Below are 26,492 nucleotides of genomic sequence, written 5' to 3'. Positions count from 1 at the left end.
CAAATTAGGGTTTCAACACAGGAGTAGGGTTTCAAAACAGCGTTGGGGATTTGAATTAAGGCTTCAAAACAGGGTCAGAGTTTCGAAATAGGATTGGGTTTTTAAAGATAGTTTTATGGTTTTCAAAACGGTCAGTGTTTCAAATTTGGGTTTCAAAACAGGGTTAGGGTTCCAAAGTAGGGGTTCAAAAAAGCGTTGGGTTTTCAAATTAGGGTTTCGAAACCTTTGATTTTTTAAAATATGGTTTCAAAACGGCATTGAGTTTGAGAAATGAGAGTCTAAAGAGAGTTTTAGGGTTTCAAATGAGCTTTTCAAGACAGTGTTAGGGTTTTAAATTAGGGCTTCAAGACAGGCTTAAGTGAATTTGTGTGAACTGGTTTGCCATGTCCAACCTTCGGGTGGCGGCGATTGTGAGTCCCGTGACAACGAGCACTGCGGTCTCGACTTCTGCTTTGCGCTTTATTTGCATGAGCTCCAGCACCTCGCTATAATCTTCTGGAAATTGATTGGCGACATAATGGAATGTCAAAAAAAAATCATGATGCATTTATTTCCTCAAATTATTTGCATTTTTCACGCACAAGTCTGGAAATAAGTGTCGGGAAAAGGTATGCAATTTGGAAAGCTCAAAATGTGCGTCGAAGTTTTGGGGCTCCTTGTGGGCAGGAAGGAAAAGTATAACACTGTCCACGGCGTTGTAGTGCTTAACTTCAGCTTATTGCCATGACAACGCGCCTTTAAAGCGCTCTCTGATTGGCTGACAGCTAGGGGACGGCACGGTCTGATTGGCTGACGGCTTCGCCACCTCGCGCAAGTAGGTACAGAGACGCGGGCTCGCAGTAGCACTTTCGCCAGAAACAACGACAACAACATGGAGCGCAAACGATTTAAAGGTAAAAAAATATATATATTTATACTCAATCATAGAAGTAAAATATTCCCTTGGGCGCTACAACTTCCGTCTTTTGTAATGGCCTCTTCACCGAGGTCGTGCGTACAAAGCAAAATAATACATTGGGCTTCATCAACGTCACTCCTATTAAACGATAACAACATACAGCCGTGCATATCGCCATATGTTAATGGTGTCCTTTCGTATTGATGCCATTGGTCATTCCTCGTTAGTTTAATCGTATTGTGGAAGTACACTCAGCGGCCACAGCATTAGGTGCAAACCTTCACAAAGAAACTCAAGCCAGTTTGAATTGAATGTCACTTTCGGTGAAGTGTTCAACTGCACTCGATGTTCATAATATTTCTAACATCTTCTGTAAACTAACCAAACTTGGAAAAAACTGCAAATTACAACAAAATAAACATGACAAAGCATTGTCTTTTTTTTTTTTTTTTTACACTGATTATTAGCTTTGTAAAGGCTTTTCATTAGATTTAGAGCTCAATTTCAAAACCAGATTTAGTCTTAAGTGGAATGCACACGTCGATAATACAATTTGAACAATTGTTGGATATCTTTAAAATATTATCTTGAGCAATTATCCTGTGGTTTATCCATCATAAAGCGGGCTACACACTAATAATCAGGCCATTCCTGTATCCACTATTGCTCGTGAAGCAGCAAAGATGCAAATTTCCCCATTGTGGGACTAATAAATGTTATCTAAACTTAATCTAATTTTGAGCATTGTGCCTCCTTTCCAATCAATTTTTCGCTGGTGTGTTAAAAGAGATTTAGAACCGTAGGAGTCAACGGTTATAAAGCAGGCCACACACGCTTGCTGATAATTGGGCCAAATTTCCACATTTTGTATCCTTTCCGATCAGAGTTGGCAAATGTACAATTCTTGGATGTCTTCAAAAGATTATCCTGAAATGATTATCCTTTGGTGTGGGATGTGTTAAGAGTGATTTTTTAAAATTATTTCCCAATCTGTTTGGAAAACAGTTGGCGCCAACGATCAGAAACCTGTTCAACATTTACGATCGCAAATCCTTATGTGTGTGGTTAACACTAAAAATAACTACTCTGTTTGTCATGTCTCCTAATTCATTCACCACAACAAAAAGAGTTTTGCAACTGCAATGTACAAGCCCCGATTCCAATGAAGTTGTGTCGTTGTGTAAAACGTAAATAAAAACCGAATATGATGATTTGCAAATCCTTTTCAACTTAGTTGTTTTCTTTTCAATTTGAATTTGATACCTGCAACATGTTCCAAAGAAGTTAAGACCAACTTAATTGGAAATGGGGTGTGTAGTTAGCAGATAATCTAACAGTTAGCCAACTTATTCTATTTCTTCTACTACTGCTACTCTCTTTTCTATTTTCCTTGTCAAGTGTGAGGTCGCTGACATTTGCAAAATCGGTGATGTTGAAAATCGGCAAGTGTGTACCTCGCTGGAGTCGCTCTGTCGTATAATAGATCCAGACTACACAGCCAAATGTCATCATTCATCTGGAGTCTACATTTGTTATTTGCATAAGCTCTGTGTGACATTTTTTTCAACGTTATCTCGCGTCCGCATCCTGACAGCTGGAGGTCGCTTAGCGTGAACAATGAAGTGTACTCTTTTGCATCCCAGGAGTTGAAAAGCAGCCAAAACCAGTAAGGACAAATGTTCTTTTATGCTGCAGTCCGCTTGCAATGTCAAATGGATTTAGTAGTAATATAATGTGCAGGTTGTGTTGGGGTGGGGACGGAGGGGGGAGAGGCTGCGAATGTGATCCTGCTCAGGACGATTAGGAGCAGCGTGCGTGCTGTAATCTGAGTCACATGCCGGTTTAGATGCTTTGTCACAAACGCAGCGCGCTACAATGCGCCGTCATCCCTTTGACAAACTACACACCCGCACCATATCGCGGTTCACTTTCCGTGGTCTCACTGTATCGCAAATGTTTCGATCGTACACGTTTAATTTTAGATCACAGATGTTTCGCTTTATCGCAGGATTTTGCGGTGATCACTTTTCTACACAGATTCATGTTACCGCATACTTACTTGTGTAGTAAACACTGAATATAGCCTACCACTGCTAGTTAGAAAGTTTGAAGGAATTTTAATCCCGCCACAGGTGGTCAAGAATAGACACAGCCGGTGGTGCACTGCACATCGCTTTATTGAACAAATGCTAACAAAATAAACATGTAACAAGCACATTACTGTAGAGTATACACTAACTGCACGGCTCAAGTGAAGCACAGAGGCACTCAACGCGCAGGCTGGATAATGGTTAGCCACTTAACGGCCCGCTGCTATCCTGATCGAACAACAACCAACCCCACACTCTCGTTCTCTGACTCTCACGTCACTCGACAGGCCAATCCCTGCCTTTTAAAGCCGCACACATTCAAAGTCACAGATAGTACAGTTTAGAACATGAGGGTGACGACCCCAAGTGGATACAAATAATACCTGCACCTCACGTGCATATTTTGTACCGTTACTACTAAGGGTATTTAAGTTTTGTAAAAGTGTTGGGTTAAGATGGGTAAGTTTGGGTGAAGTGTAGGGGTGAGGGTTTATTTTAGACGTTTGGGTAGGGTTAAGTATTAAGATAAGGGATTAGGGTTTGGAGTCAAGGTTAGGGTTCAGGTGGAATTGAGTCAACGTAACTCAACTTTATTTATAGAGCACTTTAAGAAACAACCACAGCGGAAACAAAGTGTTGTACATACATAAAAACGGAACATAAAACAATTAAAAACAAACAACACACTAAAACAAGGACAGTCCCGTAGTGAGCTGAAACCCAAGGAATAAAAACGGTTATAAGAACAGTTTTAAAGTCTACTGTTAGTCTTTAAGGGGCCTGATGTTGACTGGTGACCAGGCCCGGGCGTACCCCACCTCTTGCCCCAAAAGCAGCTGGGACAGACGCCAGCACGCCCTAAATCGAAAGTAATACAACGTGGATGGATGGCAAGAATGCTAAAGCTAGCATATAGCATCCCATTGTCAAGGTGGCTAATGATGTCGCTGTCATGAAACCCCGTGTTCATTTGTAGACACTTTTTGTTATTGAGTTGACAAAGTCACGTGGAGAGCATGTATGAGTTTTAAATGGCTGTGAAAATACAGGCATTTTTTTATTTATTTTTTTTAAATAAGAGAAATAAGAAGAAATATCAAACCTGCTAAGAGCAGCACTGGTGGCACAATGTTTACGTGCTAGAAAGAGATTTGATATCTCGGTAAGCGTTTACCTTGGTTAAATGAAGGTTAAATAAATAAAGACGTAAGGTGAGAAAGTCAACAGGGGTTAGGGTCCGGTGAGGTTCGGAATTGGGGTTACGTTAAGGCAGGGGAGTCAAAGTTATTTTCATCGTCGTTATGGTTTCCCTCGGAGGGCCGTTATGACTGTGAACCCATTTAAACGTGTAATCGTTTCATTTTATTAGATATACACACAAAATTGCTGCATAGCTAGTTCTGAAATCAGAAGCCAGTAAAAAAAAAAAAAAAAAAAAAAAACATGATCAACTATTTCATGTATTTTAAACGGGAGCTTATTAACAGTGACCATTTGGAATGTTAGTATTTTAGCAAAAAATATGAAATCTACGCATATGATTTGCTTTCGCGGGCCACATAAAATGATGTGGCGTGCCGGATCTGGTCCCCCGGCCTTGAGTTTGGGTCATGGTTAGGGTCTGGGTAATGGTAAGGGTTGGGTTAGGGTACCCCAACCATGGTGTTGAGATTAAGTTTGGGTTGGAAATGAATAGTAAAGCTACCCTAAACCTCTCACTCCAATCCTTTAAGACCTAACCCTTTACCCAACCCTAACCTTAAGGTTTTGGTTAGGATTGGAGTTGTAATTTTCGGCTAAATTTACTATTTATTTGAACATGACATACATACACACACACACACACACACAAACGTGTTTTAGCACATTCATAAGATTGTACATTTAAACAAAACCAAAAAAAATGGATGATGTTTTGTGACGCCGCTATTCTCCATGATCAGAGCGAGGCGGCCTTTTTGGGACATCTGACGTTTGATAAAATGCCAAAAAGCGACACGTGGCCAGGTGGGACCGCACCGGAAACGTCGGCTGGCATGGACAGCGCCGGCAGCTGTGACAGCGTTGTCAGTGGACACTCTGGTTTCGTAAGTCTCGTGGTCTCAAACTTGTCGAAGCTGAAAGTACAGACCGTTCCATGGGGCTATTCTGTTCCATTACAGAGCGATGATAGTCTGGAGCACTTGTCTGCGGAGGAGAAAGCTTGCCTCATGTTTTTGGAGGAGACCATTGAGTCTTTAGACACCCAGGACGACAGCGGACTCTCCAACGACGAACTGGACCTCTTGCCCGACCCCGGCAGCCTGGCCTCCAGACTGGCAGACCTGTCAGCCTCCATGAGCAAAACCAAGCTCAATGGTGAGGTAATCTTCCCGGCGACAGATGCAGATTTAGCTGCGACCTTGTCAATAAAACAAAGCAGTCCAATCGATGTGGGATTTATTACTAAGAGCGTCCGTTAACGTCTCTGTGTGTCTTCTGGGTTGGACCAGCATGTCTTTTCGTCCAAGTTTTTCGCGCTCACCGGAACAGTAATACCTACAGCTCCTTGTCTTCTCGCCACGGTCGAACCTGATGCTTGTTGACCAGGACGCTGCTAAGCTGCTTGAGGCGAGAGACGAGAGAGCCTCGCGTCTGTTGATGGGAAACTCGTCTTGTAATTCTGTTTTGACATCGTTTCTGCCTGAGCCTCGAGAGAGTCAGCTCGGCTCTCTTTTCCCTTTCAGGTATCAGTCCTTTTTGCCAACAAGCATCTTTTGTCTTACAGGTCTGCAAAAGCACAACTCCATGGAAACCATCAGGGAAAAAGTGGAGAACAAATCCATACAGAACTACCTTGTACCGACACCTTTTGTTTTGGCGAGCAGCTCTAATTGTGCTGAACCAAACGTCAATGCTGCTATTGAGCCAAATAAGAAGAAATCTCTTTCATTTAGCAACAACTCCAGCCAGAAGCCTGCTGGTGTTCATGTACCCTTCGAGGTCAATGTTGTGATACCTGCTGCAACCAAACCCAAAGACAACTTGGTGAAGACAGGTGAGAGAGGACCTTTATCCTACGATGCGCTTGTTTACCTACGGAGGAGCGCCTCCACAAAGAAAACACCTTTGTGTCCCACAGTCGATCACACCATAGACTTGGTCAAATGCCCTCCGGTCATCATAGAAGGTCCAAACACTGGAAATGACAGAGCTGTCTCGGAGGCAGACAGGTCTGGGACAGGCCCGCCACCAGTTGCACCGAAACCCAAAATAATCCCTTCAAATATCTCAACAAAGACAGAAAAGGAAGCGGCCCCCGCCTCAAACTCATCATACAGTCTCAAGAACACAACAGATCCCAAAGTGGTGCGACAGGAAGCTTTGCAGAAGCTGGGCCTCCTTAAAGACCATTCGTCAGAAACTGCTCAAGTGGCCCGACTGGAGCTCCCCAAGTTTCATTTGTCTGCGGGCGACGGATTTTCAAAAAGTCCCGCAAACATCATTCCATCGAGAAGCCCCTCTTTTTGCCACGCTCCGGTGCCCCCTGGACCCAGGAGTAAGGGGCTGCAGAGCACTGCTAGTTTCCACCACCACCACTCCAGGTGCGACCAACGGCCCATGTCGCTCTCTCATCCTGGTCAACTCAACAGGTTGAAGACGACTGGTCCAGAGCGCCCTGTCAACTGCAAAAATGAGATAAACCATCCTCAACCGCGACTCAAAACAGTCGCCGAGGATCAGCCGGTCGCCCCCAAAGCCTCAAACTCTGTGGCGTACACGGTGATGATGGTGCCTGGAATGGGCGCCGACAGAAAAGAGGCTCTCAGGAAGTTGGGACTGCTCCGAGACGAGCCGCACAAGTAAGCCAAGTGGAGGACTTCCTGAGTCAAAGGGAGCTAAAGCATTACGAGGCCACTTGGCACTCGGGTCCGGTAAGGACGGAGAGAATGATCAACTTAAAGGAGCAGCTCTTTCCTAGCTACGCCTTTGTATGCAGTTTTTCCAACAGCGTCCTGTTGTGTTGCAGCTCAAATATGATTGATCGTTTCCCAGTAGAGAACTTAGGCTGCGTCGGCGCCGAGCTCCACGTTTACAGGACCTTTGCATTGTTGACAAATTCAGGGTTCACGCCTGTGCCTCAACTTGGACATTGGCTGAAGTCTTGTGAAAAGAATTTTCAAAATTCTTAACTTCATCATCTTAAGCGGGTTACACACACATACCGAGTTTTACCATTTTAACCGATGTTTTAAATGTGAGAGATCCTGAAAATATTGAATAGGTTTAGCATTTTTCTAAGCAGATCGGGTAGGAAATACCACTCCAAACACACACCACAGGATAATCGTTCATGATAATCTTTCAGAGACAGTCGGGCCTTTCCTGCCTAAATTTGGCCTAATTGTCAGTATGTGTGTACCCTGCTTTCGCAATGAAAAGTAGTCATGACTATTTCTAATTTGTCTTTTTCACGCATGCACAAGAAAAATTAAATGTTTGACCGCAAATAATTGGAGTCACTGAGGATTCTTTGATTCGCAGAGCGGCTACGCGGTTGCACCACTCGTCTTACTCGGAAGGGCCGCTGCTCTTCCATTATCAGATTAGCTTCAGCTCGGCATGCGCGTTAACTTATTAGGCGATCCTTTCTCTCTGCTCGCTGCATCCGCTTTTGGGTGTTTGACGTTTAATTCCTTCCTTGAGATGTTATGCAACGCCACCGAAGCCTCTCAATGGCCGATCGTTGCCTTCCGCGGTCGCCGTTATCACTCGCTGAGGCGCGCTGCTCGACAAACTGGGGTGGAAGGTGGAGGGTGCTATCAGTGGCTTATATTTCTACGCCAAAAGTGGGGTGTCAGGTTCTGAAACTGACACGTCTCACTCGCTGTCTGTCAACTCATATTCTCCAGTGGAGGATGAAATCAGGCCAAATTGTGAAATGTGACACTGACGCGAAAAAGGGAGCTGCAGAAGGACGAAAACTGGCCTATCCATCCATTCATCAATTTTCTACAGTGCTGGTCCTCATTAGTGTCGCAGGTAAACCATAAGATAGCCAATCACAAAACTGAAACTGTACATCCATCCATAATCTAATCAATTTGTCCTCATTAGGGTTGCGGTTGAGCTAGAGCCTGTCCCAGCTGACTGTTGGCGAGAGAAGTGGGGTACACCCTGGACTGTACATTGGGTGAAAACAATTAGCAAAAATGTTTATTCATGGGGGTTGGCAGGGGCCCCCAGATCACCTTCATCCGGCTCTCGGGGCCATGGTTTTGAAAACAGACAAAACAAATTGAGCATCTCACCAATCATCAATATACTGTACATATAATTGCGGTATCAACATGTTTACTATTAAAAACATCTTTACCATTATTAATGGAATAAATGCATGATGACTTCAGCGAAGCAGGAAGGTTCAAATGTTTGGTGATCAAAGTTTCAAGTCTAAAACTAATGTGTCTGAACATTTTTTTGGGGGACAGTTTTTAAGCGCATATGCCACTGTGGCACCAGCATACAGCTGGTTGTGTCCGATCACTTGCCTCCATTATTGATGAGATTTGGTTTTTTTCCTCTTCGCCTTACCACTGGATGCAGGGAGAGTCAAGGATTCGAGGCGAAAGGGACGTGGCATGACGGAGTCCAGGCTCGCATTGACGCTTAGGTGGGGCGACCCGTTCAGGAGGGGGGGGCCGTGGGCGGCTGTGGGTGAGGAGCTACAGTGAATATAGTGTTTGTTTTTTGTGATGTAAAATAACAAAATAAAATAGACCAAGATAAATCGTTTCAAAACTTTTTCTACCTTTAATGTGACCTATTACCTGTATGTACAAGTCAACAAAAAATTGTACAATTTGTCCCGACGGGAAGTAAAAATAACTCGAATAATGTGGTTGCACAAGTGTGCGCACCCTCTTAGAACTAACTTAATCCCATTGAGTCCCATTTAACATGAATTTGAATGTGATTGGTTAATTCTGAACACAACCACATCCCCCTGTATAAGAGGGTGTGCACACTTGTGCAACCACATTATTTGAGTTGCTTATTTTTACGTCCTGTCTTGAAAAGACAACAAAAAAATTTCAATTGAGCTGTAGGGGTTATAAGTCACATTAATGGTGGGGGGGGAAGTTTTGAAATGATTTATCTTGGTCTTATTTGTTTCACATCACAAAAACCAGGTATTTGAACAGGGGTGTGTAGACTTTTATATCCACTCTAACTTACTTCCTGTTAGTGGAAGTTACTGCGAGTCGCCGTTGCATGCGCATGTACATGTGTACTTCCGGTTCAAAATAAAATGATCAGTTAGCCATTTCTTTTTAAGGGTAATGTTGTAAAATGAGTTTGAAATGATGTTTTGCGAAGATAGTTGGCAGTATATTTACCGTTTAAACTATTAATACATGCTGTTATAACATTTTTTTAGGAAGGCGCTAATTACTCAAGGTTTTCCGCCATTTGAGGCAGGGCTCGGACTCTCTACAGTACAGTATAGTACGGACAGTACAATATCAGCGGGGGGCTACTGTACACAATCAAAAGGACGACAGCGTGAAAAAAATCTCACCGCATCCCGTTGCCGCTTCTCCCCCGAGCAGCTGGCTGGCCCTCTTGAATCTGAAGTACGCGTTGGCGATATTTTCACTGTCGCTGCGGTCCAGCAGCTCTTTGTACCTGTCCTCCTCAACCTGCTGGGGGACACACACGTTTGAGACCGGCGGACGAGTGTGGTGAGCGCACGCGGACGAGCAGGAACCCACGCCAAAAACCCACCGCAAGCGCTTCAGGATCGGCGGCCGGGCCTCTGGCCTGGCAGGGCTTTGAAGCCACAGCTGAGGGAGGAGGACACCAGGGACGTGTTAAACGTGGGACACAATTGGGGTTTAATACCGTCTTGAAAGGGATATAATATGGTAAATAGTATGGAAGATCAAGCCCGCCCGCGTCCCTAATGAGGAAAAGCACTGCACAAAATGGATGGGTGCAAGACCGCCTTGGCGCATCCTCCTCATACGTCCCACCTGAGGGCAGCGAGGTTCTCTGGACCGTCACGTCGGGAATCCTCCAGGTGGCGCTCTCCTCGTCCCACACGGCCTCTCTCTTCAGGCGCTCCGGGCTGCTGTAGTTGCAGTCGCGGCGAACCAGCGACGCCATGCGCTCCAGCAGGCCGCGCAGCAGCTGGCCCTCGCGCTCCAGCCGGCGGACGGTCGCCAGGTAGTCCTTCCTCTCCTCCTCAAACTCCGTCTGCAGGTCGCGGATCTCCAGTTTGGCCGCTTTCAGCTGACGGAGGAAAAGGTCCGTGTTTTAGCAGAATCCCGCAACCAAAGTGTTCCGTGGATTTGGCCACAATATTAGGTACACCTGCACAATCTATTAACCACCAACACAAGAGCTGTATCAAACAGTCTGAGTTTAGATTTTTTTTAAAATGTAAAAGCTCAATTTGACATTGTAATAAAAAGCAGACATATTCAATGTGTTGTTTTTAATGTAAAAGACGAAAAAAATAGTACTTTATACTTTACTTAGGGCTTTCAGTATCAAATATTTTTTAAATCAATGATTCCATCGAAACTAATTTATTTTGCCTTGTAATTTATTGCTAAATCTTATTTTTTTATTACTGTTTATTAACCCTTTGTTGTTTATTTGGTATTGTTTTAGTGATTCAACAAAACCAAATAAACAACAACTCAAGGAACAGGTTATTCGTACTACAGCTGCAAATAATGATAATTTTTTTGTAATTGATTAAGCTGACAATTGTTTTTCCCATGAAGTTCTTATGATTCAGTTACTGATGTGATCAGTAACACGTCAGAAAACAGGAAAAAATGAATTGATTGTTTTTCCCAAAGTAAAAGTAGATGTTTGCAAATGTCTTATTTTGATTAAACACAAGATATTCACGTAATGACAGACTACCGAAAGCAGAATTTTCGAGAATATTTGCTGCTGACAGGCAGAAATGAGAGGATTTGGACAATTTTACGTTAAACAATGGCCCTAAACGATTAATTGATTATCAAAAATGTTTGATCGATTTGATGATTACTGGTCAATTAATCAATTTATTGTGAGACCTAATTTTATCAAATATATAATATACATTATATATAATCAAATAAAATGTAGACAAAAATAAAAAACATTTATTTTTAAGTATTTTCTGTCACAATTTTATACGACGTGTGTTTGTCTTCTATTTTAAGAAGTACTGTGGTCTCACTTTAATTAATAATGAAAATTTTTTGTTGCTATTTATTTTGTTTCATTTTTAAAATCTCTGATAACTTTAAACAGTATATTTTATTTTTTTATTTCTTGGTTTATGGAATGATTTTCTTCCTGATTTGAAGTCACCTTTATTCCAGCCCTGGTGTTTCCTCATTGACAATCTTTGTTTCCTTTTTGTCTTTTGGATGTGTGCGTGTACTTGTGTTTTGCTGGACCTCATCAGATATTGCAGGTGTACTTAATGTTTTGGCCAGCGTGCGTACATGTTCTGGCACGGCGTCTGACCTTTCCCTGGACCTCGAGCAACATCTGGCCTTTGGCTCGGACCTCCTCCTGAATGGAGTCGTAGACACTGAGCAGCACGCCGTCGCTCTCCTCGCTGTTGTCCGACAGAGCTTCGACGAGCTGAGCTTTCCTCTGATCGGCCACCTTCCTCCTCTGCCGCTGCCTCTGCCGGAATTCTTTGTTGCGGGCCTGCTCGCCGCCGACCACCTCCTGCTCCAGCCTCTGAAGCCTGCGCGAGAGACAGGGCTGCCATTTTACAGCCACGTTACTGTTGTGTAGAAATGACACGGACGAGGAATGAGGAGGACGTAGTCCGTCCGACAATTGACCCCCAGATAAAGGTAACTATTATTATTATCACAATTTGGTGACTAAAATTAATTTCTCAGTGTTAAGTGTTAAAACTGGTGTATGTGGTGAGCAGTCCTTGGTGTACCATGCTTCTCTCGCCAAAAGTCAGCTTGGATAAGCTCCGACTGACCGGCGACACTAATGAGGACAAGTGCTATAGAAAATGAAGGGCTGCAATATGGGATGTCAAAATCAAGATTTATTTTATTTTATTCCCAACAATCGTGATCTGTAGTTGGCTTAATTAGTGCTGAAGGTAAGCAGACATGGCAGCAAGCCACCGACCTCTCCAGAGCTTCTTTCTGCTTCACATCCCCTGCTGCGCTGACACCAGGCGACTCTTCTGGAACTCCATCTGGACTCGTTTCAATGCCAGCAGCGTCACGTGTCGCCGTGGACTGGCTCGGCTAGACCGCAATTTAAAGTATGACTGCATAAATTGGGGTTGCGCATATTTGTAGGAGGGGGGGTTTTCATCAAGTGTGTGCACCTCATCTGCGCTGCTGTCGGCGCTGTCCTCTGCTGTCACACTCATGGAACTCGCTTGTGTTAGGAGACAAAGCAAAAAATAAAAAATAAATACAATAAAAAATAAACTTCATCTTGGCAATGATTAAAAAAAATAAAAATACGGGTGTGGGTGTCAGTTACTGGTGTTTTTCGCTATTTGCGGCAGGGCTCAGTACCTTACTCTATAACAGTCCTAGTTCTTATTTAAAACTCAACAGTTGCCAAGGGGGAGACGTTCCATCTCACCATTCGTTGGGGCGGAGCTCCCCCTGCTGGATGTGACCTTCTCCAGGGCAGACAGTTTGGAGTCGTAGGAGGAGCGCAGGGCGGCGATGTCCTCCTGCAGCTTGGCCTTGGACTCCCGCTCGGCGCTGAAGTCGGCCCGCAGCCTGGCCAGCCTCTCCTCGTAGTCCTGAAAGGCCAGAGCAGTAAATAAACTTGAACGGGACGACCGCGGCGCCGACGTCAACCGATATGTGAGCGTGGGAACGTTCTGCTGCGAGCTACCTTTTTAATCTCCTTCTCGCCGTCGGCGGAGCTGCGGGAGACCTCAGCTTGGTGCCCGGACACCGCAGCTGCAGGATTCCAAGAGACGAAAACATGACTTGGCGCGCACGAGACAATGCGATCCGGCCCGCCATGCAATTCTCATGCTCATAATAAAATAATCCATTTGCATTCGAAGGAAACTTGCACTCTCAGTGTTGTAAATTCCCAGATAATCCTGCTGAGCAGATTTTGTAAGTCTACTCACAAGGAAGGGCAGCAGCAGAGGACATCTGGCCCGAGACGAGAGCCCGCAGCTTCTTGATCTCCTCCTGGTACTCTCGCAGCAGCGCGTCCTTGGGATCCTCGTTGATGCGCGGCCGGTTCTGGATGCTCTTGGCGCGGTTGGCGTAGCGCAGCGTGCTCAGGCTCTCCTCGTAGTTGCTGTCGGCCGGCGAGAGGCAGGCCACCATCAGGGTGCGAGTGTTGCCGCCCAGCGAGTCCTGCAGCAACCGGGTCAGCTTGGAGTCCCGGTAGGGGACGTATTTGGAGCGGCCGTCCACCAGGGCCGAGATGACGTTGCCCAGGGCCGAGAGCGACAGGTTGATCTTGGTGGCCTCGCGCAGTCGCTCGCCCGTCGCACCCGTTTTGGACTGACGCTCGCTTCCCGCCAGGTCCACCAGGTTGAGCTTCCCGGCTCGGAGGTGATCCTGGCCTGCTGCGTCTGAGGACAGACAACACCGAGTCTCGCTGCCTACCTTTTGCACAGCTCGTCCTATTCAGGGAAGCTAGACGCCCGTCAATCACAGAACTGACACATTCTAGAAAAATATGTGTAGGTCGATTGAAGAGTCTGAAAGTCAAACATACAGCCCACGGGCCATAACTGTCCTGTCGAGGCGGGGGGGGTCCATGGGGAGAGAGAACACATTAACTGCAATTTTTCAATAAAAGTAACTTATTGCTAGTTTTGGCCACTGGGGGTCGAACACGATGAGAAAATCGTTATTAATCCCGCCGTGACCACTTACCACTTAAATGACTTTCTGAAATTAGCTCTCACTCAGGAGTTGACGCCTGATGTTGACGTCCTTGTGAAGGCTAAAAGATGAAGTTTCAGGAGCAAAGTAAGCTTACATTATATATGTTATTTGTAGCTTATGAGGCCATGAGTATACTCGTCCGGCCCACTTGAGATCAAATTGGGATGAAGTGGCCCCTCAACTAAAATCAGCTGGACACCCTGCTCTAAATTGTTCATCAGGATAAATGAGAGGATGAATTCTTGTTTGTCTATATGTGCCCTGCGACTGGGTGGCCACCATTAATGTGTATACCCATATAAAAAAGCTCTTACTAGGTCCTCTAATGACGACAAGCACTGTATAAAATGTATAGATGGATATTGTACAGAGGAATCAGAAGAGTTCCTATCTCAAGTTAATATTCTGGCTCAATATATAGTATATCATCATCTTTTCACACAAAAAGCCAAAGGATATATTACGTGGCCTGACCCCTGACCTGTGCGACACATCTCCAGGTGGATGCTGAAGATGGAGTGCGAGCGAGACGAGTCCTTGTTCATCAAGGTGCAGGCCACGGCGCGGTTCCGCCAGCCACGCTCCATCACAGTCTCACACTCGGCCACGCTGTGGACCGTGTGCATGGACAGGTCCCGGGCGTACACCCCGCGCTCCGGGTGCTCTTTCAGCTGGGGGCCCAAAAAAACAAACAAACAAACAAAAAACACTCTGTCTGCCACCTTGTTCAAACAGTTTGACCTTCAGAATTGTGTAACAACCTCGTCACCAGGGTAACGTGCAGGACTGTCTGTATTGTGCACGTACCGGCCACGCCGCTATGGGCTCCCACAATGCAAGGTGGTAGAATGCTTCATGACTTGGCCGGTGAGTGTTTGTAATCATTGCACGCTACGCACGGACTGTCGCTGAAAGTAAAGGACACCGCAAACCTCTAATCTCTGCTTGGTGTCGTTGCCCAAGAGGTCTCGTATTTCCTCGTTGTAAATCTCCAGGTAGGACGCCCTCACCAGGAACTTGGTATTTTCTGCACACTGGTGCAGAAATACACGCACAGTTAAGGCCAAAATGATATATACACTTGGCAATGTGGTGTTTAGGTAACTACTTTTAAGTCTCATAATTATTTAGACCCTTTCTCAATGCACCCATATCCAATGAAAATATAGTACCACCTAAAAAAATACTTAGCTCTCCACGTAAACTATAATGAGCAACATAAGAAAAAAACATTAGCGTGGAAGGCCATCAAAACCAAGACAGAGTATATTTACAGTAATATTATTGTAAGCCACTGTAACATTACGCATCATTTGAACATTAACACTCTGCTTAAATATAGGAAAATAAAAACAGTACTTAAATAATAAGTCAATTGAAATGTATTCAACGTATTATTAAGTCAAATAAACATTGCACGTAAATGTTTGAAAACAAACAGTTGTTAAAGAGGAAATGCAAATGTATGATACTAAAAAGTGAAACACAACTGAAATGTAGTTAGGTAGTGATTCTTTCACATACCACTAGTACCACACTTTGAAAATGTACGAATATAGTTGATTCACGCTTCATTTTGCTCGAGGTCATACTACCATGCTGCTGGAAAAAAAATAAAAATTTAAATCCTCAAGTGTGGTCAAAGTGACCCAAAAAAATTATAAATATAAAATAATACCAAAGTTTAAGCAATGTTTTGGTATGAAACCTATGTTTGCCTTAATATGTGTAACTGACATATAGAATGGACTTAATAATGAGATATAAACAATATCTTATTGGGATTTTTTTGTTTTGTTTCCGACACTTTTGGATACTTAACACATTCACTGCCATTGACGCCTTTAGAAGTCAAATATACATGTTAATTGGGAGGGCTGGCAGTGAATTTAAACATGCCAAACTGACTCAGGAACAAAACTGCAGCTCCTGAGATATGAACGTAACTGGAGGTTTAAACTTGTCAGGGATACAAACAATTGCACAATGTAAAATTACAATTAAAAACATGTTTCATTCGCCCTTTTGTTATGTTGTGCGTCAAACTGACCTGAAATTGACTGGAAAAATTACACATTTAAAAACAAATAATTTTTTTGATAAAGCTTATTTTTGTCTTGTCTTCTGTTATTCTATACTGTATATATGTATTTATTTAAATCACCAAACGTGCGGCAGGTGACTTGACCCATCAACCTTTTTGGTGCACTAAAGAAACAAACATAACAAGAGGGTTCAAGTCTTTCAGCCTTGTTCCACTTTCTTATTTCATTTTTCCATACTTTAACATTTTTAAGAGTAACAGTATAATTATACAGTCCACACAATGTTTCAGTGAGTGGTATACGTGCTGCCAAAGCCACCTGAATGCTCTCGAAGATGTGCTCAAAGGCTCGTGGGATGACCCCCCTCTGGGCCGGGGGCTCGGACACCCCCTGCATAGTAAAGGACTTGCCGCTTCCCGTTTGGCCGTAAGCAAATATTGTGCCATTGTATCCCTCGGTGACACCCTGTAAGATAATTATCCATTTTATGGTCACGGTGACATGGTGAACCGACTTCTTAATTGCTTGTACAAAAAAAGGTTGGGTCTTGGGAGCGCCTGCCCACTCATCAAGTGTGAGACAAACAAACATCTTTTAAAGCATGCAGTAATATGTTTAGCTTCAGGCGTTGTTATTTTTAGATAAAAGCTCACCTCCACCAAAGGATAGGCGCTCTCGTTGTAGATCCGCTCCGTCGTTTGATCGGTGAAGTAAGTCCCGTCGAAGGTGAACTGCTTGGGGGGCTCGTCGGCCGACGCGGGCTTCTTGATGAAACATTGGCAGCGCTGCGGATCCATGGTCAGCGCCATCTTGGAACCCAGAGCTTTCTCCTTGTCGTTCAGGGGCCTGTACCGGACCACCACCTTCACAGACTCCGACCCCATCGCAGCCACCTGCAAGGATGAAAAGTCACAAACAGTAGATCGGTGATTTACAACCACTACTCTATTTTCCATATGTTATATATATATATATATATATATATATATATAACATAAGGAAAATAGAGCATATATATACATATTTATGTATTACTACAAATAATAATGCATTTTTGTTCATCTATCTATGACAGTCATGTATAGTGACAGGCAGAACAATTAAATATGCTACCACTGGATAGCAGAAACCACAATTAATATGTGTAGCCACCTGTTGTCATCCATCAAAAAGTAGTAGTCACGTTGTGTTCAACTAAACAGGCCCACATTTCACACAGATTTCAATAGTTTGCAAGTAAATTGAGACGAGAGAATTGTTTTTTTTTTTTTTTTTTAAATATTGTGGTTTTAGTTTCTAATTGGCTACAGGGTCGAGATATTAGAAAGATTTGTCAGTAAGATTCACACTATCAAAATGAAGCAAAGCGGAGCATTTATATATATATATATTTTTTTTTTTTACACTGCTTATGGTGTACCTAATAATGTGGCGGGCCGGAGAACATAGCTTATATAAAGTGAGCACTCACCAGAACGCCTGGCAACTAGCTTGGAACTTGGCGGCTAGTAGTTATAAAAGCACGTCTGCTTAACTTCAGAGTAAAATGACTCGCCCGGGAACAAAAGAAAGTCGTTGTTGTCCGCCTCTTGTGCGTCGCCGTGGGAGCAATTTTCATTTTGCCATTCCCGTTCTCGCGCCGCAGTAGGTTTGAGGTTGCCTAGCAACGCCCAACCGCCTGACTCGACCGGTGGCCATCTTGCTCAGGGCGGACTCGGACAGCGGGCGGCCATCTTGCTGTATGACACTCAGCAAGCCATCTGAATAATCATTAGTTATATCCATAGTGCGGTCGTTTGGGTTCTCAGACGCTCCTGACTATTAGCACAAGTAAGAATTGTTTGTGACTACGCCTGCATCTCACGATGCTATTTGGAATAATAGTCTGTTGTTTTAGGGAGGTCTCTGCTACTTCTGATCATCTACCAGATGAAATAGCGATCAAATAAATTATTTATGTATTGGGTTTCGTAAACGTCCTACCAACAAGACAATGTAATAAAACTATTTAATTTTATTCTAGTATCTTGACAATGCCCTGCAACGTCCAACAGCCAGGCTCTAGCCCGGTGGCCATCTTGCTAAGGACAAGGCCAAGTCAACTAGCTAGGTAGCGTGTGGCCTTTTCGCAGTGTCGATGGAGTTACGGTACGTAGGGTGTGTTCAGAAATTCAATGCGACACCCTAATTCTACTTGAGAGTACGAGTGTTCCAAGAAGCATCAGCGTGCTCACTTTCTTCTAATTTACGAACGACCCCCTTGCTTGAACAGCTTCCATGTCCGTCGTGCCTGTGCCTGACGTCGCCCCAGTCCGCGGTTCTGAACATTAGCAGAAATAATTTTTTCATGACTTTTAAAATTACATGTCAAAAAGTTCAAACTGCTGTTTAAGGATGTTCTCTGATACTTCCAGTTTCTCTCATTTACCAGGCAAAAAATATCATAACATTTAAATTATTTTTCTTGTTATACAAATCTGGGTGTCCTAAAAAGCACTACCAAAGCGTTAGTGATACCAACAAAACAACTGAATAGAAACAAATATATTTGCAATAACTTGACAATAGAGCGGGAAACAGCTTTGCCATCAGATTTAACAACCTAAACTCTTAACGCCATAAAAATTGAGCAAGTACTTCTGTTAAGCATAGTTACATGCCTTAAAAATCGATGGAACTCTATTTAAAAAACGTACATATATATATATATATATAAACATTAAAACAACAAGTACATAAAAAAAGAGCTTTGACAAAATGACCTATACATCATAGATACTTGAAGTGCCAACAGGGTAAATAAAAAGGTGCGGTGAGTATTGATAAAGTTTGGAATGTCTCACCAACATGTAACGTGAACATGCAAAAAACAAAAATAAAAATGTTTTTTTTTTAAATAAAAAAAGGTTAGCAGCTGACAGCTTCTAGTGTCCAAATTTCATCCCTATCCCTTTGACTATCCTCTGCATTCTGCTTTTGTTCAGACTCCTGTGCAGCTCCTGGGCCTTGGGCTCTGTGGCGTCTTCCTCCTCCCACTCGTAGCAATGGTTGACGCGGGCGCAGGTCAGCCGGCACGGCAGTCCATCCTGGTTCTCCATGTAATGTTCAATCAGCTCCGCGAAGGAACTGAATTCTGCTTTGCATTTCTGCCACACGCCAAAGACAAAAATGATAGATAAAATATCTCTGTTTAGTTTTGACATGAAAAAGTTGGCATTTATTAAGAATACATTTGCTTTTTGAAATGTGTTGCAGTATATTTTCATGATTGCACAAGCACATTCTTGTATGTAAATGAATTATGTTCATAGTGAGGTACAGCGGGCCGTGCATTTGGTACCTGGACCTTCAGTAAGGATTTACTTCACTTAATCCACAATTATCATGTTGCAATTATATAAACCATCAATACTATGTACAAAAATGCAACAGCACGCAAATGTGCCACGTATATCATCGGGAGCAGTTCACAATCATGACATAATATTCAATACTTACCAGAGATGCTGATTATTAAATGTATTCATGTGTGTTTTGCTCGTCGAACGAGTAATTTAAATGACATCAGCGAAAACTACTGATTCAGAAGCCACTGATCAGATTAGATTGACATGACAACACAGAGGCTGAAATCTGATTGGACAAAAACATCCACATGTACTGGAAGCAGTGCAGCCATGAGAAACGCTATGAAATGAAGAGACTAAAATGTTTGGAATAAAGTCATACAATTTCATGTAACATGTGAAAACGACGTGCACGCTCATTCAGGACAGTTACCTCCAACAGGAAATTCCCTTCACGTGTGTTTTCAATGAGGTGGGTGACGAGGCCGGAGGGGAAGCGAATGATGAGGGATCCACTTTTGGGTTTCTTGGGGTGCGGCCACAGGAGGTAGGATCCCAAAACGTCATCAGCTAGGAGGGAGTAGCTGCTGTCACTGTGACACAGAAGGGGAGATATATTGGCTTTAAAGGGGGCATTTTATGTAAAATGTGCTTTTTAATTGCTAATATACAATTAGTTGGCTCTCTGGAGTGCTTGCCCCATCATTTGTGAAATTCAACTTTGAAGTAAATCTTTTTTTAGCTGCTTATTTCAGAAAATGTGTGAGTGAGCAGTTCTGTACTTTTGGGTCACGGTTAAGATTTACATACAGTAAGAGTCCTCAAATGAATGTTTGCAACCAGCGACAAGAGTTAGCGTGTCTACAATTGGTGGAATAAATACCGTAATTTCTCATGTATAATGCGCAACCATGTATAACGCACCCACCAAAGTTCACCTCAAAATTCTGGAAAACCTACCCATATATAATGCAGTTTTACAATGCATTATTTTGCTTCTACCCGTATGATCAAAACATGATTGTATATATTGTATTAATTATTCTGAAGTTAAGCACTTTATTTGGACACGTAATATTTTCTTTTTATTTACATGCTCTTATTTTGAAATTCACAGCCCTACTTTTATTTAGTAAGTGAGAAAACACACAGTTGTGCTCATATATTTGATTACCCGGGCAGAATTTGTAAGATGGGTACAATTCTTTAAAGAAAACATGAAGGGCCAGGCGAAACACATTTAGTTTTATTTAAATGGGATTCAAAATGAACTGTCAACCATTTCAGAAAAGCATTATCATCTAACAAAACATAACCATAAATAAATTAATGTTCAATCATATTTTTAAAAAAACTTTCACAAATTCTGCCAGGGTATGTAAACATATGAGCACAACTGTACATATATACTGTCATATTGGAATCAGTAGGCTACACCTTTCTCATAACCTCTAGGTGGCATATTGAAATGAGAGTGCATAACCTCTAGATGGCGGCATACATTTATAAAATAAAAATACTAATAATTCCCCCTATACTTATGTATAATGCGCACTATTGATTTGTCATTTTTTGGGGGGGAGGGGGTGCGCATTATACATGAGAAATTACGGTACTATCGGCTCGCTAGCAAGGCAGGTGACTAGCTAATTAGCATGGCTAACAGCAGTTCGTTTTACCTCTAACATTTAACAAAGCGGAGAAGAGCAGAGAACTAGCTAATGATTTTAAGATTATCCTTAAGGTGTTTTGACATAAGCACATTAGACATGTTATCAAGACCCCTGTGAACTGTTTGAAATCATAAAAAAAAATTGTATGCACTCACGTTGCGATACCGGCCCAACACCACACAGCCTGAGCGAGCGCTTCCTCAGTTTCGGCCAAGCTCGGCGCCCGGGATCGTCTTGCTTGGGTTTTGTCTGGGTCCTTTTCTACTCCACCGACAAGAGAAGAAAAATCACTGTACTTTCAAGAAGGGAAGACAAAAATCCAACAATAAAAAACAAACATGTGCCAGCTTGTTAAAGGCTTAAGAGTGAGCACCCGTGTAAGCCTCGCTAAAACCTCTGAAGAAACACCGCCACGTGACCTCCCCATCAAGTGAGCAAGGAGCGAGGGCGTTACCTAATCAAGTCCCTGAATCTGGAGAGCGCCTTGTGAACACCAGGCCCACCTTGTGATGCGCTGAGGTGCTCCTGGACGTGGCGCTGCTTAAGCGGCGTGAACGTGAAGGAGCGGTACGCCCCAGAGCGCAGCACTTTGTTGCGGATGGCTTTCTTGCGCACCAGAGACGGGGAGGAGGAAGGGAAGACCTCGTCTTGGCTGCAGAGCTGCTGCTCGTCGGAGAACTTGTCTCGTTTCTATGCACGGGCAAAGAAAATGTCAGGAGTGTTTCAATAAGTGCCCTATAAAAGTAAAACCACTTTGTCTGACGACCTTAGACCCGAACATCAACCCCCGAAAGGGGGCTCTTCGGAAGGACACCAGTGCGCTAACACTGAGCGGGAAGCCGTGGTTGAGAAGCGATGGGTTACGTCGAGGCGCAGACCCAGAAGAAACTTCCTGAGCTTCGTCTGGATGCTTCTCCAGGTAAGATAGCTGGAAACAGCGGCACAGCAGAAGGTTCAGGAACTGGGCCTAAAAGGGAGAGGGGGGGTGGGCGGCGGGTAGTGGGGACATGTGCATGGTCATACCACTTTCTGGATCCACACTCACTATACATACATGAAAAGAATATTTTCTGGACCTCTCTGTCGTTAAGGTGCAACCACTTTGTCAAGATACAGAACAGATGGGTCCCACCTTCCAAGGGAGGTTTTATTGCATTCTAGACTGCAGTTTACCAGAACGTTTGCATACAATGCTTCTCTAAAAGTGTGGAAATTAGCATAATCTCGACCAGAAAGCATTGTGGTCTGTGCTATGACCAAACATCAGGGTAGGCCAAAGAGTCGGTAGATCGATCCTGAGACAAGCCTTCCAGAAAGTTATTGGGTCCAAATTTTACTCTTGAACCAGGTTTGATGGCCGAAGATGTTGGACCTGGAGGAGGTGGGCATTTCTAAATATGATGAGTTGTTCAATGATCATGAGTGATCATTAATGTTTCCTCCTTTTGGGTTGATAAACAAAGAAAATGACATTAGGCAAGCCGGTCTCTCACAGCTCTGGCGTGTCTGGCTTGAAAAACGTGGCAGTACAGCTGGGCGTCGGCGCTGCCCGGATTGTGGGAGACAAAGGCGAACTGGGCGTCGCTGGGCCGAGCGGTGGAGAGTGACACTCTGCGAAGGGCGTGGGCCATCAGGAGGGTCTGGAGGCCGGATGACAGGTTGGACCAAACAAATGATGTTGATTGCAGTGGTGCCCCCACCCCCCAAAAAAAATTAAAATAAAATAAAAAAAATCCCCATATAAAAAAACATTCATACCATTTCGTCCTCGTCGTACATTTTCACACCTTTGATGGAGAACTTTAGGGATACGGGCCTCCTGTTCTTGCATGTCTGATGGGAGAAAATACAGCAGAACTATTTCAATTAAAATGTACTTTTTATTTGCTTGTGTACAAATAGTTGGGTCCCTGGAGTACCTGCCCACCATCAACTGTGAACATAAACAACCAGGTAAATCTTTTATCTGCATGATCAGGTAGGCTGGGCCAAGATCCAGAACCCCTTTCAAGGGACAGCAAGAATCTGGTCATCAGACTACACCAGGGCTGTCAAACTTATTTTTGTCTCGGCCACTTTGTAGTTACGGTTTCCCTCAGAGGGCCGTTATGACTGTGAAACCGTAAAAATCTTTAAATCACCTCATCATATTATTACACAGAAATTTATAAACTAGTTTTGGAATCAGAAATCAAGGGTAATGGGTTTGTCAACTATTGTCCATATTTGGTAACACAGAAATGCTTGAATCATGGAAGTTGACACACATGATATGCCTACACGGGCCACATAAAATCATGTGGCGGGCCAGATCTGGCTCCAGGGCTTTGAGTTTGACACCTGTGGGCAACAGTCTGTAACACCATCATAAAGAGCTTGGCTCAAGAACCTTTTTGAAACACAGAGCTACTTTTTGAGCACTGACAAATGCAAAGAGCAACCAGTTAGATACACTTTAAAAATTTACTCAAATTAATTTGATTTATACAGATAAGCCGATATTAACAAAGGCACTGATCATGTTAATGATTTCTCACAATTATTTTAAGAATGATTTAACATGGTAGGGAACTGATAAATACTATGCAACCGTTTATTTCTATATATCTCTGCAAGTGTTTACATTTTCAAGTGATCACTTCTACAACATTCCTTGGAAATCACAATGTTCCATCACTTGTAAGCTATTTGTAGAACAGGCCCAAGAGCTACTCATGTGGTCCTTGGTGGGCTAACAAGGTATGACATGACAACACAGAAAAAAAAGGTAAGCAGATCTGCATTTAGTTTTGTTGAATGCACAGATTAGCATTAGCTTCTGATAAGATGCGCATACTTGATTGCTCAGTGAAGTTGTCAATGTGGTGGGCCATGAGTTTTGGATGGATGGATGGATAGATAGATAGAGCGTTTATCATCTATTTCTCTTACTTTCAGGCCCTTTAAGTTCCTGTGCAGTTGCTCCATCTGGTCATCCAGGCAGCTGTCGTCCACCGGAAACGAGCCTACGTACTTCGGCGCCAATATGTAGCATTAAACGCAGAAATGGACAAACATGCGAGTAAGGGCGCTAATATACTAAAAGTGCTGACCTCAGCTGATCGTATCACCGCCCCATCCTCTCTTACTGCTGCTTCCCCCATGACGCCTGGAGATCTCTGCACATGCACACACACGCATACAGTACATCAAGGTACAAACAGGAAGTATAATAACGGCATTTCTATCAACCTGGACGTTGGACATAGTCCAGCAGCTTTTGTCGACTTTATGAAGAAGAATCTTCGAAGAAGAAAAAGAAGAATCTTTTATCTTACAAAACAAAGCGAAAGAGGAATACTGAGTGACACATAAGAAGATGACAGGTACTATCCAATCTCACATTCACAACTGTGTCTGTCCAGGTTTTATGTAATGTTCAGAAAAAAAGACAAATTTCTATTTAGCTTGAAAATAATTCATTCACACCATTGCCAGTTAAAAAAACAACTACACATTGATCAAAATTAACTCATTCACTGACAAATATATTCGTCAAGTATGTTTTTCAACCGGCAGGCGCGGAAGAGGGTCTCATGTAAATGCTCTTAAGCATGTTTAATAAACAGCTTTTGAGATTTGCATAAATAGCTCCCTAATGTTTTTTTTACAGTAAACAAAGTTTTCCAAAAATTCAACATACCTGAAATATTAATATTTCACTTATCTTTGTTTTAGGTTAAAAAAAATAAAAAATAAAAATAAACTACAAAAAAATGCAGGGAGTTCCCAGGGTCAGCAGCATCTCTTATAAAGTTAACTGGAATTGTAATAAATGAATAAATCCCTGATGTTTACCCAGTTTTAAATTGATGTTTTATCAGCTGTGGGATTTAAAATAAATACATTTAAAAAAGGCAGACACCGATATGCGTCAAAATGCTGAATATCGGCACCGATAATCGGCCCAGGCGATACTTAAGTCTATTCCAACTGTAAATACATTATTTTTCCATCAAAATCCCCTTTCTCAGTCTTGCTTTTGTTGCTTTATAGTTTGAGGTGTCACAAAAGCACTAAATATTTGCGTCAGTTTCATTGTTCTACTTGACATGTTTCTTTTTACAAAAAGCTTGTTTCCGCTGCTTTTTGGTGAAACCAACCTGCGTTCTACTGATGAGCGCCAAAGAACGGAAAAATAGTTGGAAATACAGGGAACGCTGCTTCGGGAGCGGCTGGCAGTGAATGAGTGAAAGAAAGAGGATTTATTTTGGTGGGGGGGGGGGGGAATTGGCAGTACAGAGCCCAAGTGGTAAACACGCCTGCCTCACAGTTCTGAGGTCAGGGGTTCAAGTCTCAGCTTTTCTCTGGGTACTCCAGCTTCCTAAAAACATGACCGTTAGGTTCACTGAAGACTCCAAATTGTACTTAAGTGTAAAAGTGAGCATGAATGCTTGTTTGTCTACACAACCGCATGCGGCAGGGCTGGCAACCACTCCGGGTTTTACCCTGCTTCTCTCCCCCTGAGTCAGGTGGGACAGATTCCAGCTCACGAGTTACTATTATGAGAACAAGTGGGATAGAAAAAAAATGGATGAATTGACCTGAATCAAATTTGCTTGGACATAGCTTGCGCCCATTGTAAACGCGGACCAAGTTTTGAATTCATCAATATGTTGATTCTCACCAAGAATCCACAACATCTTTGGTGGCGCACCTAGCCGAAAACATTTACACACACGTTGGCGAACCTGGTGGAGGTAATTAAGACAATTAAGTGAAAGTTTCAGTTGATCTGAGGCTTTCTTTTCTTTTTCCAAGTATGAGGGGGAAAAAATGGAAAAGACATCCGAACGGGTCTCAACATGATGAGTTCACGGACCGCCTCCCTTCTCACCGAGGCTGTCTTCGACGACGCTCCCGCCGCCCTCACTCACCTGAAGTCCGGCCGCGTCCGAACTCCGCTGGTGCCTCGGCCCAGGTGTGCTGCTCAAGCCCAGCTGGGGGCACCACGTTGGTGGGTGGCGGCGTGTCCGAGCGAAGTTGTGTTCACCGCGGCGGCGTGGTGGTGACTGCCCGTCGGGTCCGCCGCTCTCACTTTCATTCTCGTAAAACGGCTGGTGGCGTCACAAGGCGGAAGTGGCACACCTCCACGCGATGAAAAAAACCTAATCAAATAAAAAATAAATAACGATTAAAAAACTACACGCGATGGAATTCGAATGTGCTTCGCCATCTTCTACTTTTATTGCTCACGGCTAAACTTAATGTGCTGTTTGACTATTAACATACATAGCGACTTTATCTATTAAATTTTACTGAAAACATGTTCCCAATTTTAATTCGACAGTTTTATTGTAATTTTTTAAGGTAGGGGGGGCGGGGGGGGAGTTTTTCCCTTAATAAAGTTACACTCACATTACTAATCGGCAGAACCGAGACGGCATCTTTGATGTGCCCCTTTGCCACTTTTATGACGTATGCTTTCACGTCCCTTATTTATTGCACTGGGTGGTGCAGTAGCATAATTACATGGAGTAAGTATTTAATTTT

The 26,492-nt window shown here is 43.3% G+C and overlaps 3 protein-coding genes across 5 annotated transcripts; 1 reads left to right on the top strand and 2 right to left on the bottom strand.

The window, feature by feature from the left end:
* The first annotated feature begins 807 nt into the window (after positions 1 to 807).
* Positions 808 to 8,642, top strand: zgc:158258 (uncharacterized protein LOC791186 homolog). Its single transcript, XM_061687990.1, has 4 exons — positions 808 to 893; positions 4,932 to 5,075; positions 5,151 to 5,346; positions 5,756 to 8,642. The coding sequence occupies exons 2-4, from the start codon at positions 4,971 to 4,973 to the stop codon at positions 6,832 to 6,834; spliced, it is 1,380 nt and encodes a 459-aa protein (XP_061543974.1). The 5' UTR covers positions 808 to 893; positions 4,932 to 4,970; the 3' UTR covers positions 6,835 to 8,642.
* On the bottom strand, positions 8,022 to 17,990 carry kif17 (kinesin family member 17). Its single transcript, XM_061687995.1, has 15 exons — positions 17,412 to 17,990; positions 16,594 to 16,833; positions 16,259 to 16,405; positions 14,828 to 14,929; positions 14,377 to 14,566; positions 13,121 to 13,576; positions 12,874 to 12,941; positions 12,613 to 12,778; positions 12,347 to 12,399; positions 12,142 to 12,263; positions 11,506 to 11,734; positions 10,005 to 10,263; positions 9,757 to 9,815; positions 9,551 to 9,671; positions 8,022 to 8,679 (listed from the first exon to the last, which is right to left on the bottom strand). Exons 2-15 carry the CDS (start codon positions 16,822 to 16,824, stop codon positions 8,525 to 8,527), a joined length of 2,358 nt encoding a protein of 785 aa, XP_061543979.1. The 5' UTR covers positions 16,825 to 16,833; positions 17,412 to 17,990; the 3' UTR covers positions 8,022 to 8,524.
* A 479-nt stretch (positions 17,991 to 18,469) lies between these two features.
* Positions 18,470 to 26,061, bottom strand: sh2d5 (SH2 domain containing 5). Of its 3 annotated transcripts, none has more exons than XM_061687991.1 (10): positions 25,877 to 26,061; positions 24,053 to 24,118; positions 23,892 to 23,972; positions 22,719 to 22,793; positions 22,454 to 22,600; positions 21,727 to 21,927; positions 21,464 to 21,650; positions 21,116 to 21,221; positions 19,721 to 19,880; positions 18,470 to 19,086 (listed from the first exon to the last, which is right to left on the bottom strand). In XM_061687991.1, the coding sequence occupies exons 2-10, from the start codon at positions 24,101 to 24,103 to the stop codon at positions 18,865 to 18,867; spliced, it is 1,230 nt and encodes a 409-aa protein (XP_061543975.1). In that variant the 5' UTR covers positions 24,104 to 24,118; positions 25,877 to 26,061; the 3' UTR covers positions 18,470 to 18,864. The 3 variants fall into 3 exon arrangements, with proteins under 3 accessions (XP_061543975.1, XP_061543976.1, XP_061543977.1); XM_061687992.1 differs by having other exon boundaries at positions 21,727 to 21,888; XM_061687993.1 differs by lacking the exon at positions 23,892 to 23,972.
* Positions 26,062 to 26,492: the final 431 nt, after the last annotated feature.

Source organism: Phycodurus eques, chromosome 10 (genome assembly GCF_024500275.1).
Source record: "Phycodurus eques isolate BA_2022a chromosome 10, UOR_Pequ_1.1, whole genome shotgun sequence".
Taxonomy (NCBI): domain Eukaryota; kingdom Metazoa; phylum Chordata; class Actinopteri; order Syngnathiformes; family Syngnathidae; genus Phycodurus; species Phycodurus eques.
This window is presented reverse-complemented; position numbering and strand designations above follow the sequence as displayed.

Coding starts and splice junctions, on each gene's coding strand:
- zgc:158258 (XM_061687990.1), top strand. CDS start 4,971: ATGCCAAAAAGCGACACGTGGCCAGGTGGGACCGCACCGGAAACGTCG. Junction 5,076..5,150: donor TCAGTGGACACTCTGGTTTC/GTAAGTCTCGTG, acceptor GTTCCATTACAG/AGCGATGATAGTCTGGAGCA. Junction 5,347..5,755: donor GAGCAAAACCAAGCTCAATG/GTGAGGTAATCT, acceptor TTTGTCTTACAG/GTCTGCAAAAGCACAACTCC.
- kif17 (XM_061687995.1), bottom strand. CDS start 16,824: ATGGGGTCGGAGTCTGTGAAGGTGGTGGTCCGGTACAGGCCCCTGAAC. Junction 12,400..12,612: donor GAGCTCCGCCCCAACGAATG/GTGAGATGGAAC, acceptor TCCTAACACAAG/CGAGTTCCATGAGTGTGACA. Junction 9,672..9,756: donor CCGATCCTGAAGCGCTTGCG/GTGGGTTTTTGG, acceptor GTCCCCCAGCAG/GTTGAGGAGGACAGGTACAA.
- sh2d5 (XM_061687991.1), bottom strand. CDS start 24,103: ATGGGGGAAGCAGCAGTAAGAGAGGATGGGGCGGTGATACGATCAGCT. Junction 22,794..23,891: donor GGAACTTAAAGGGCCTGAAA/GTAAGAGAAATA, acceptor TTCTCCCATCAG/ACATGCAAGAACAGGAGGCC. Junction 21,928..22,453: donor AAGCCAGACACGCCAGAGCT/GTGAGAGACCGG, acceptor TCTCCCTTTTAG/GCCCAGTTCCTGAACCTTCT.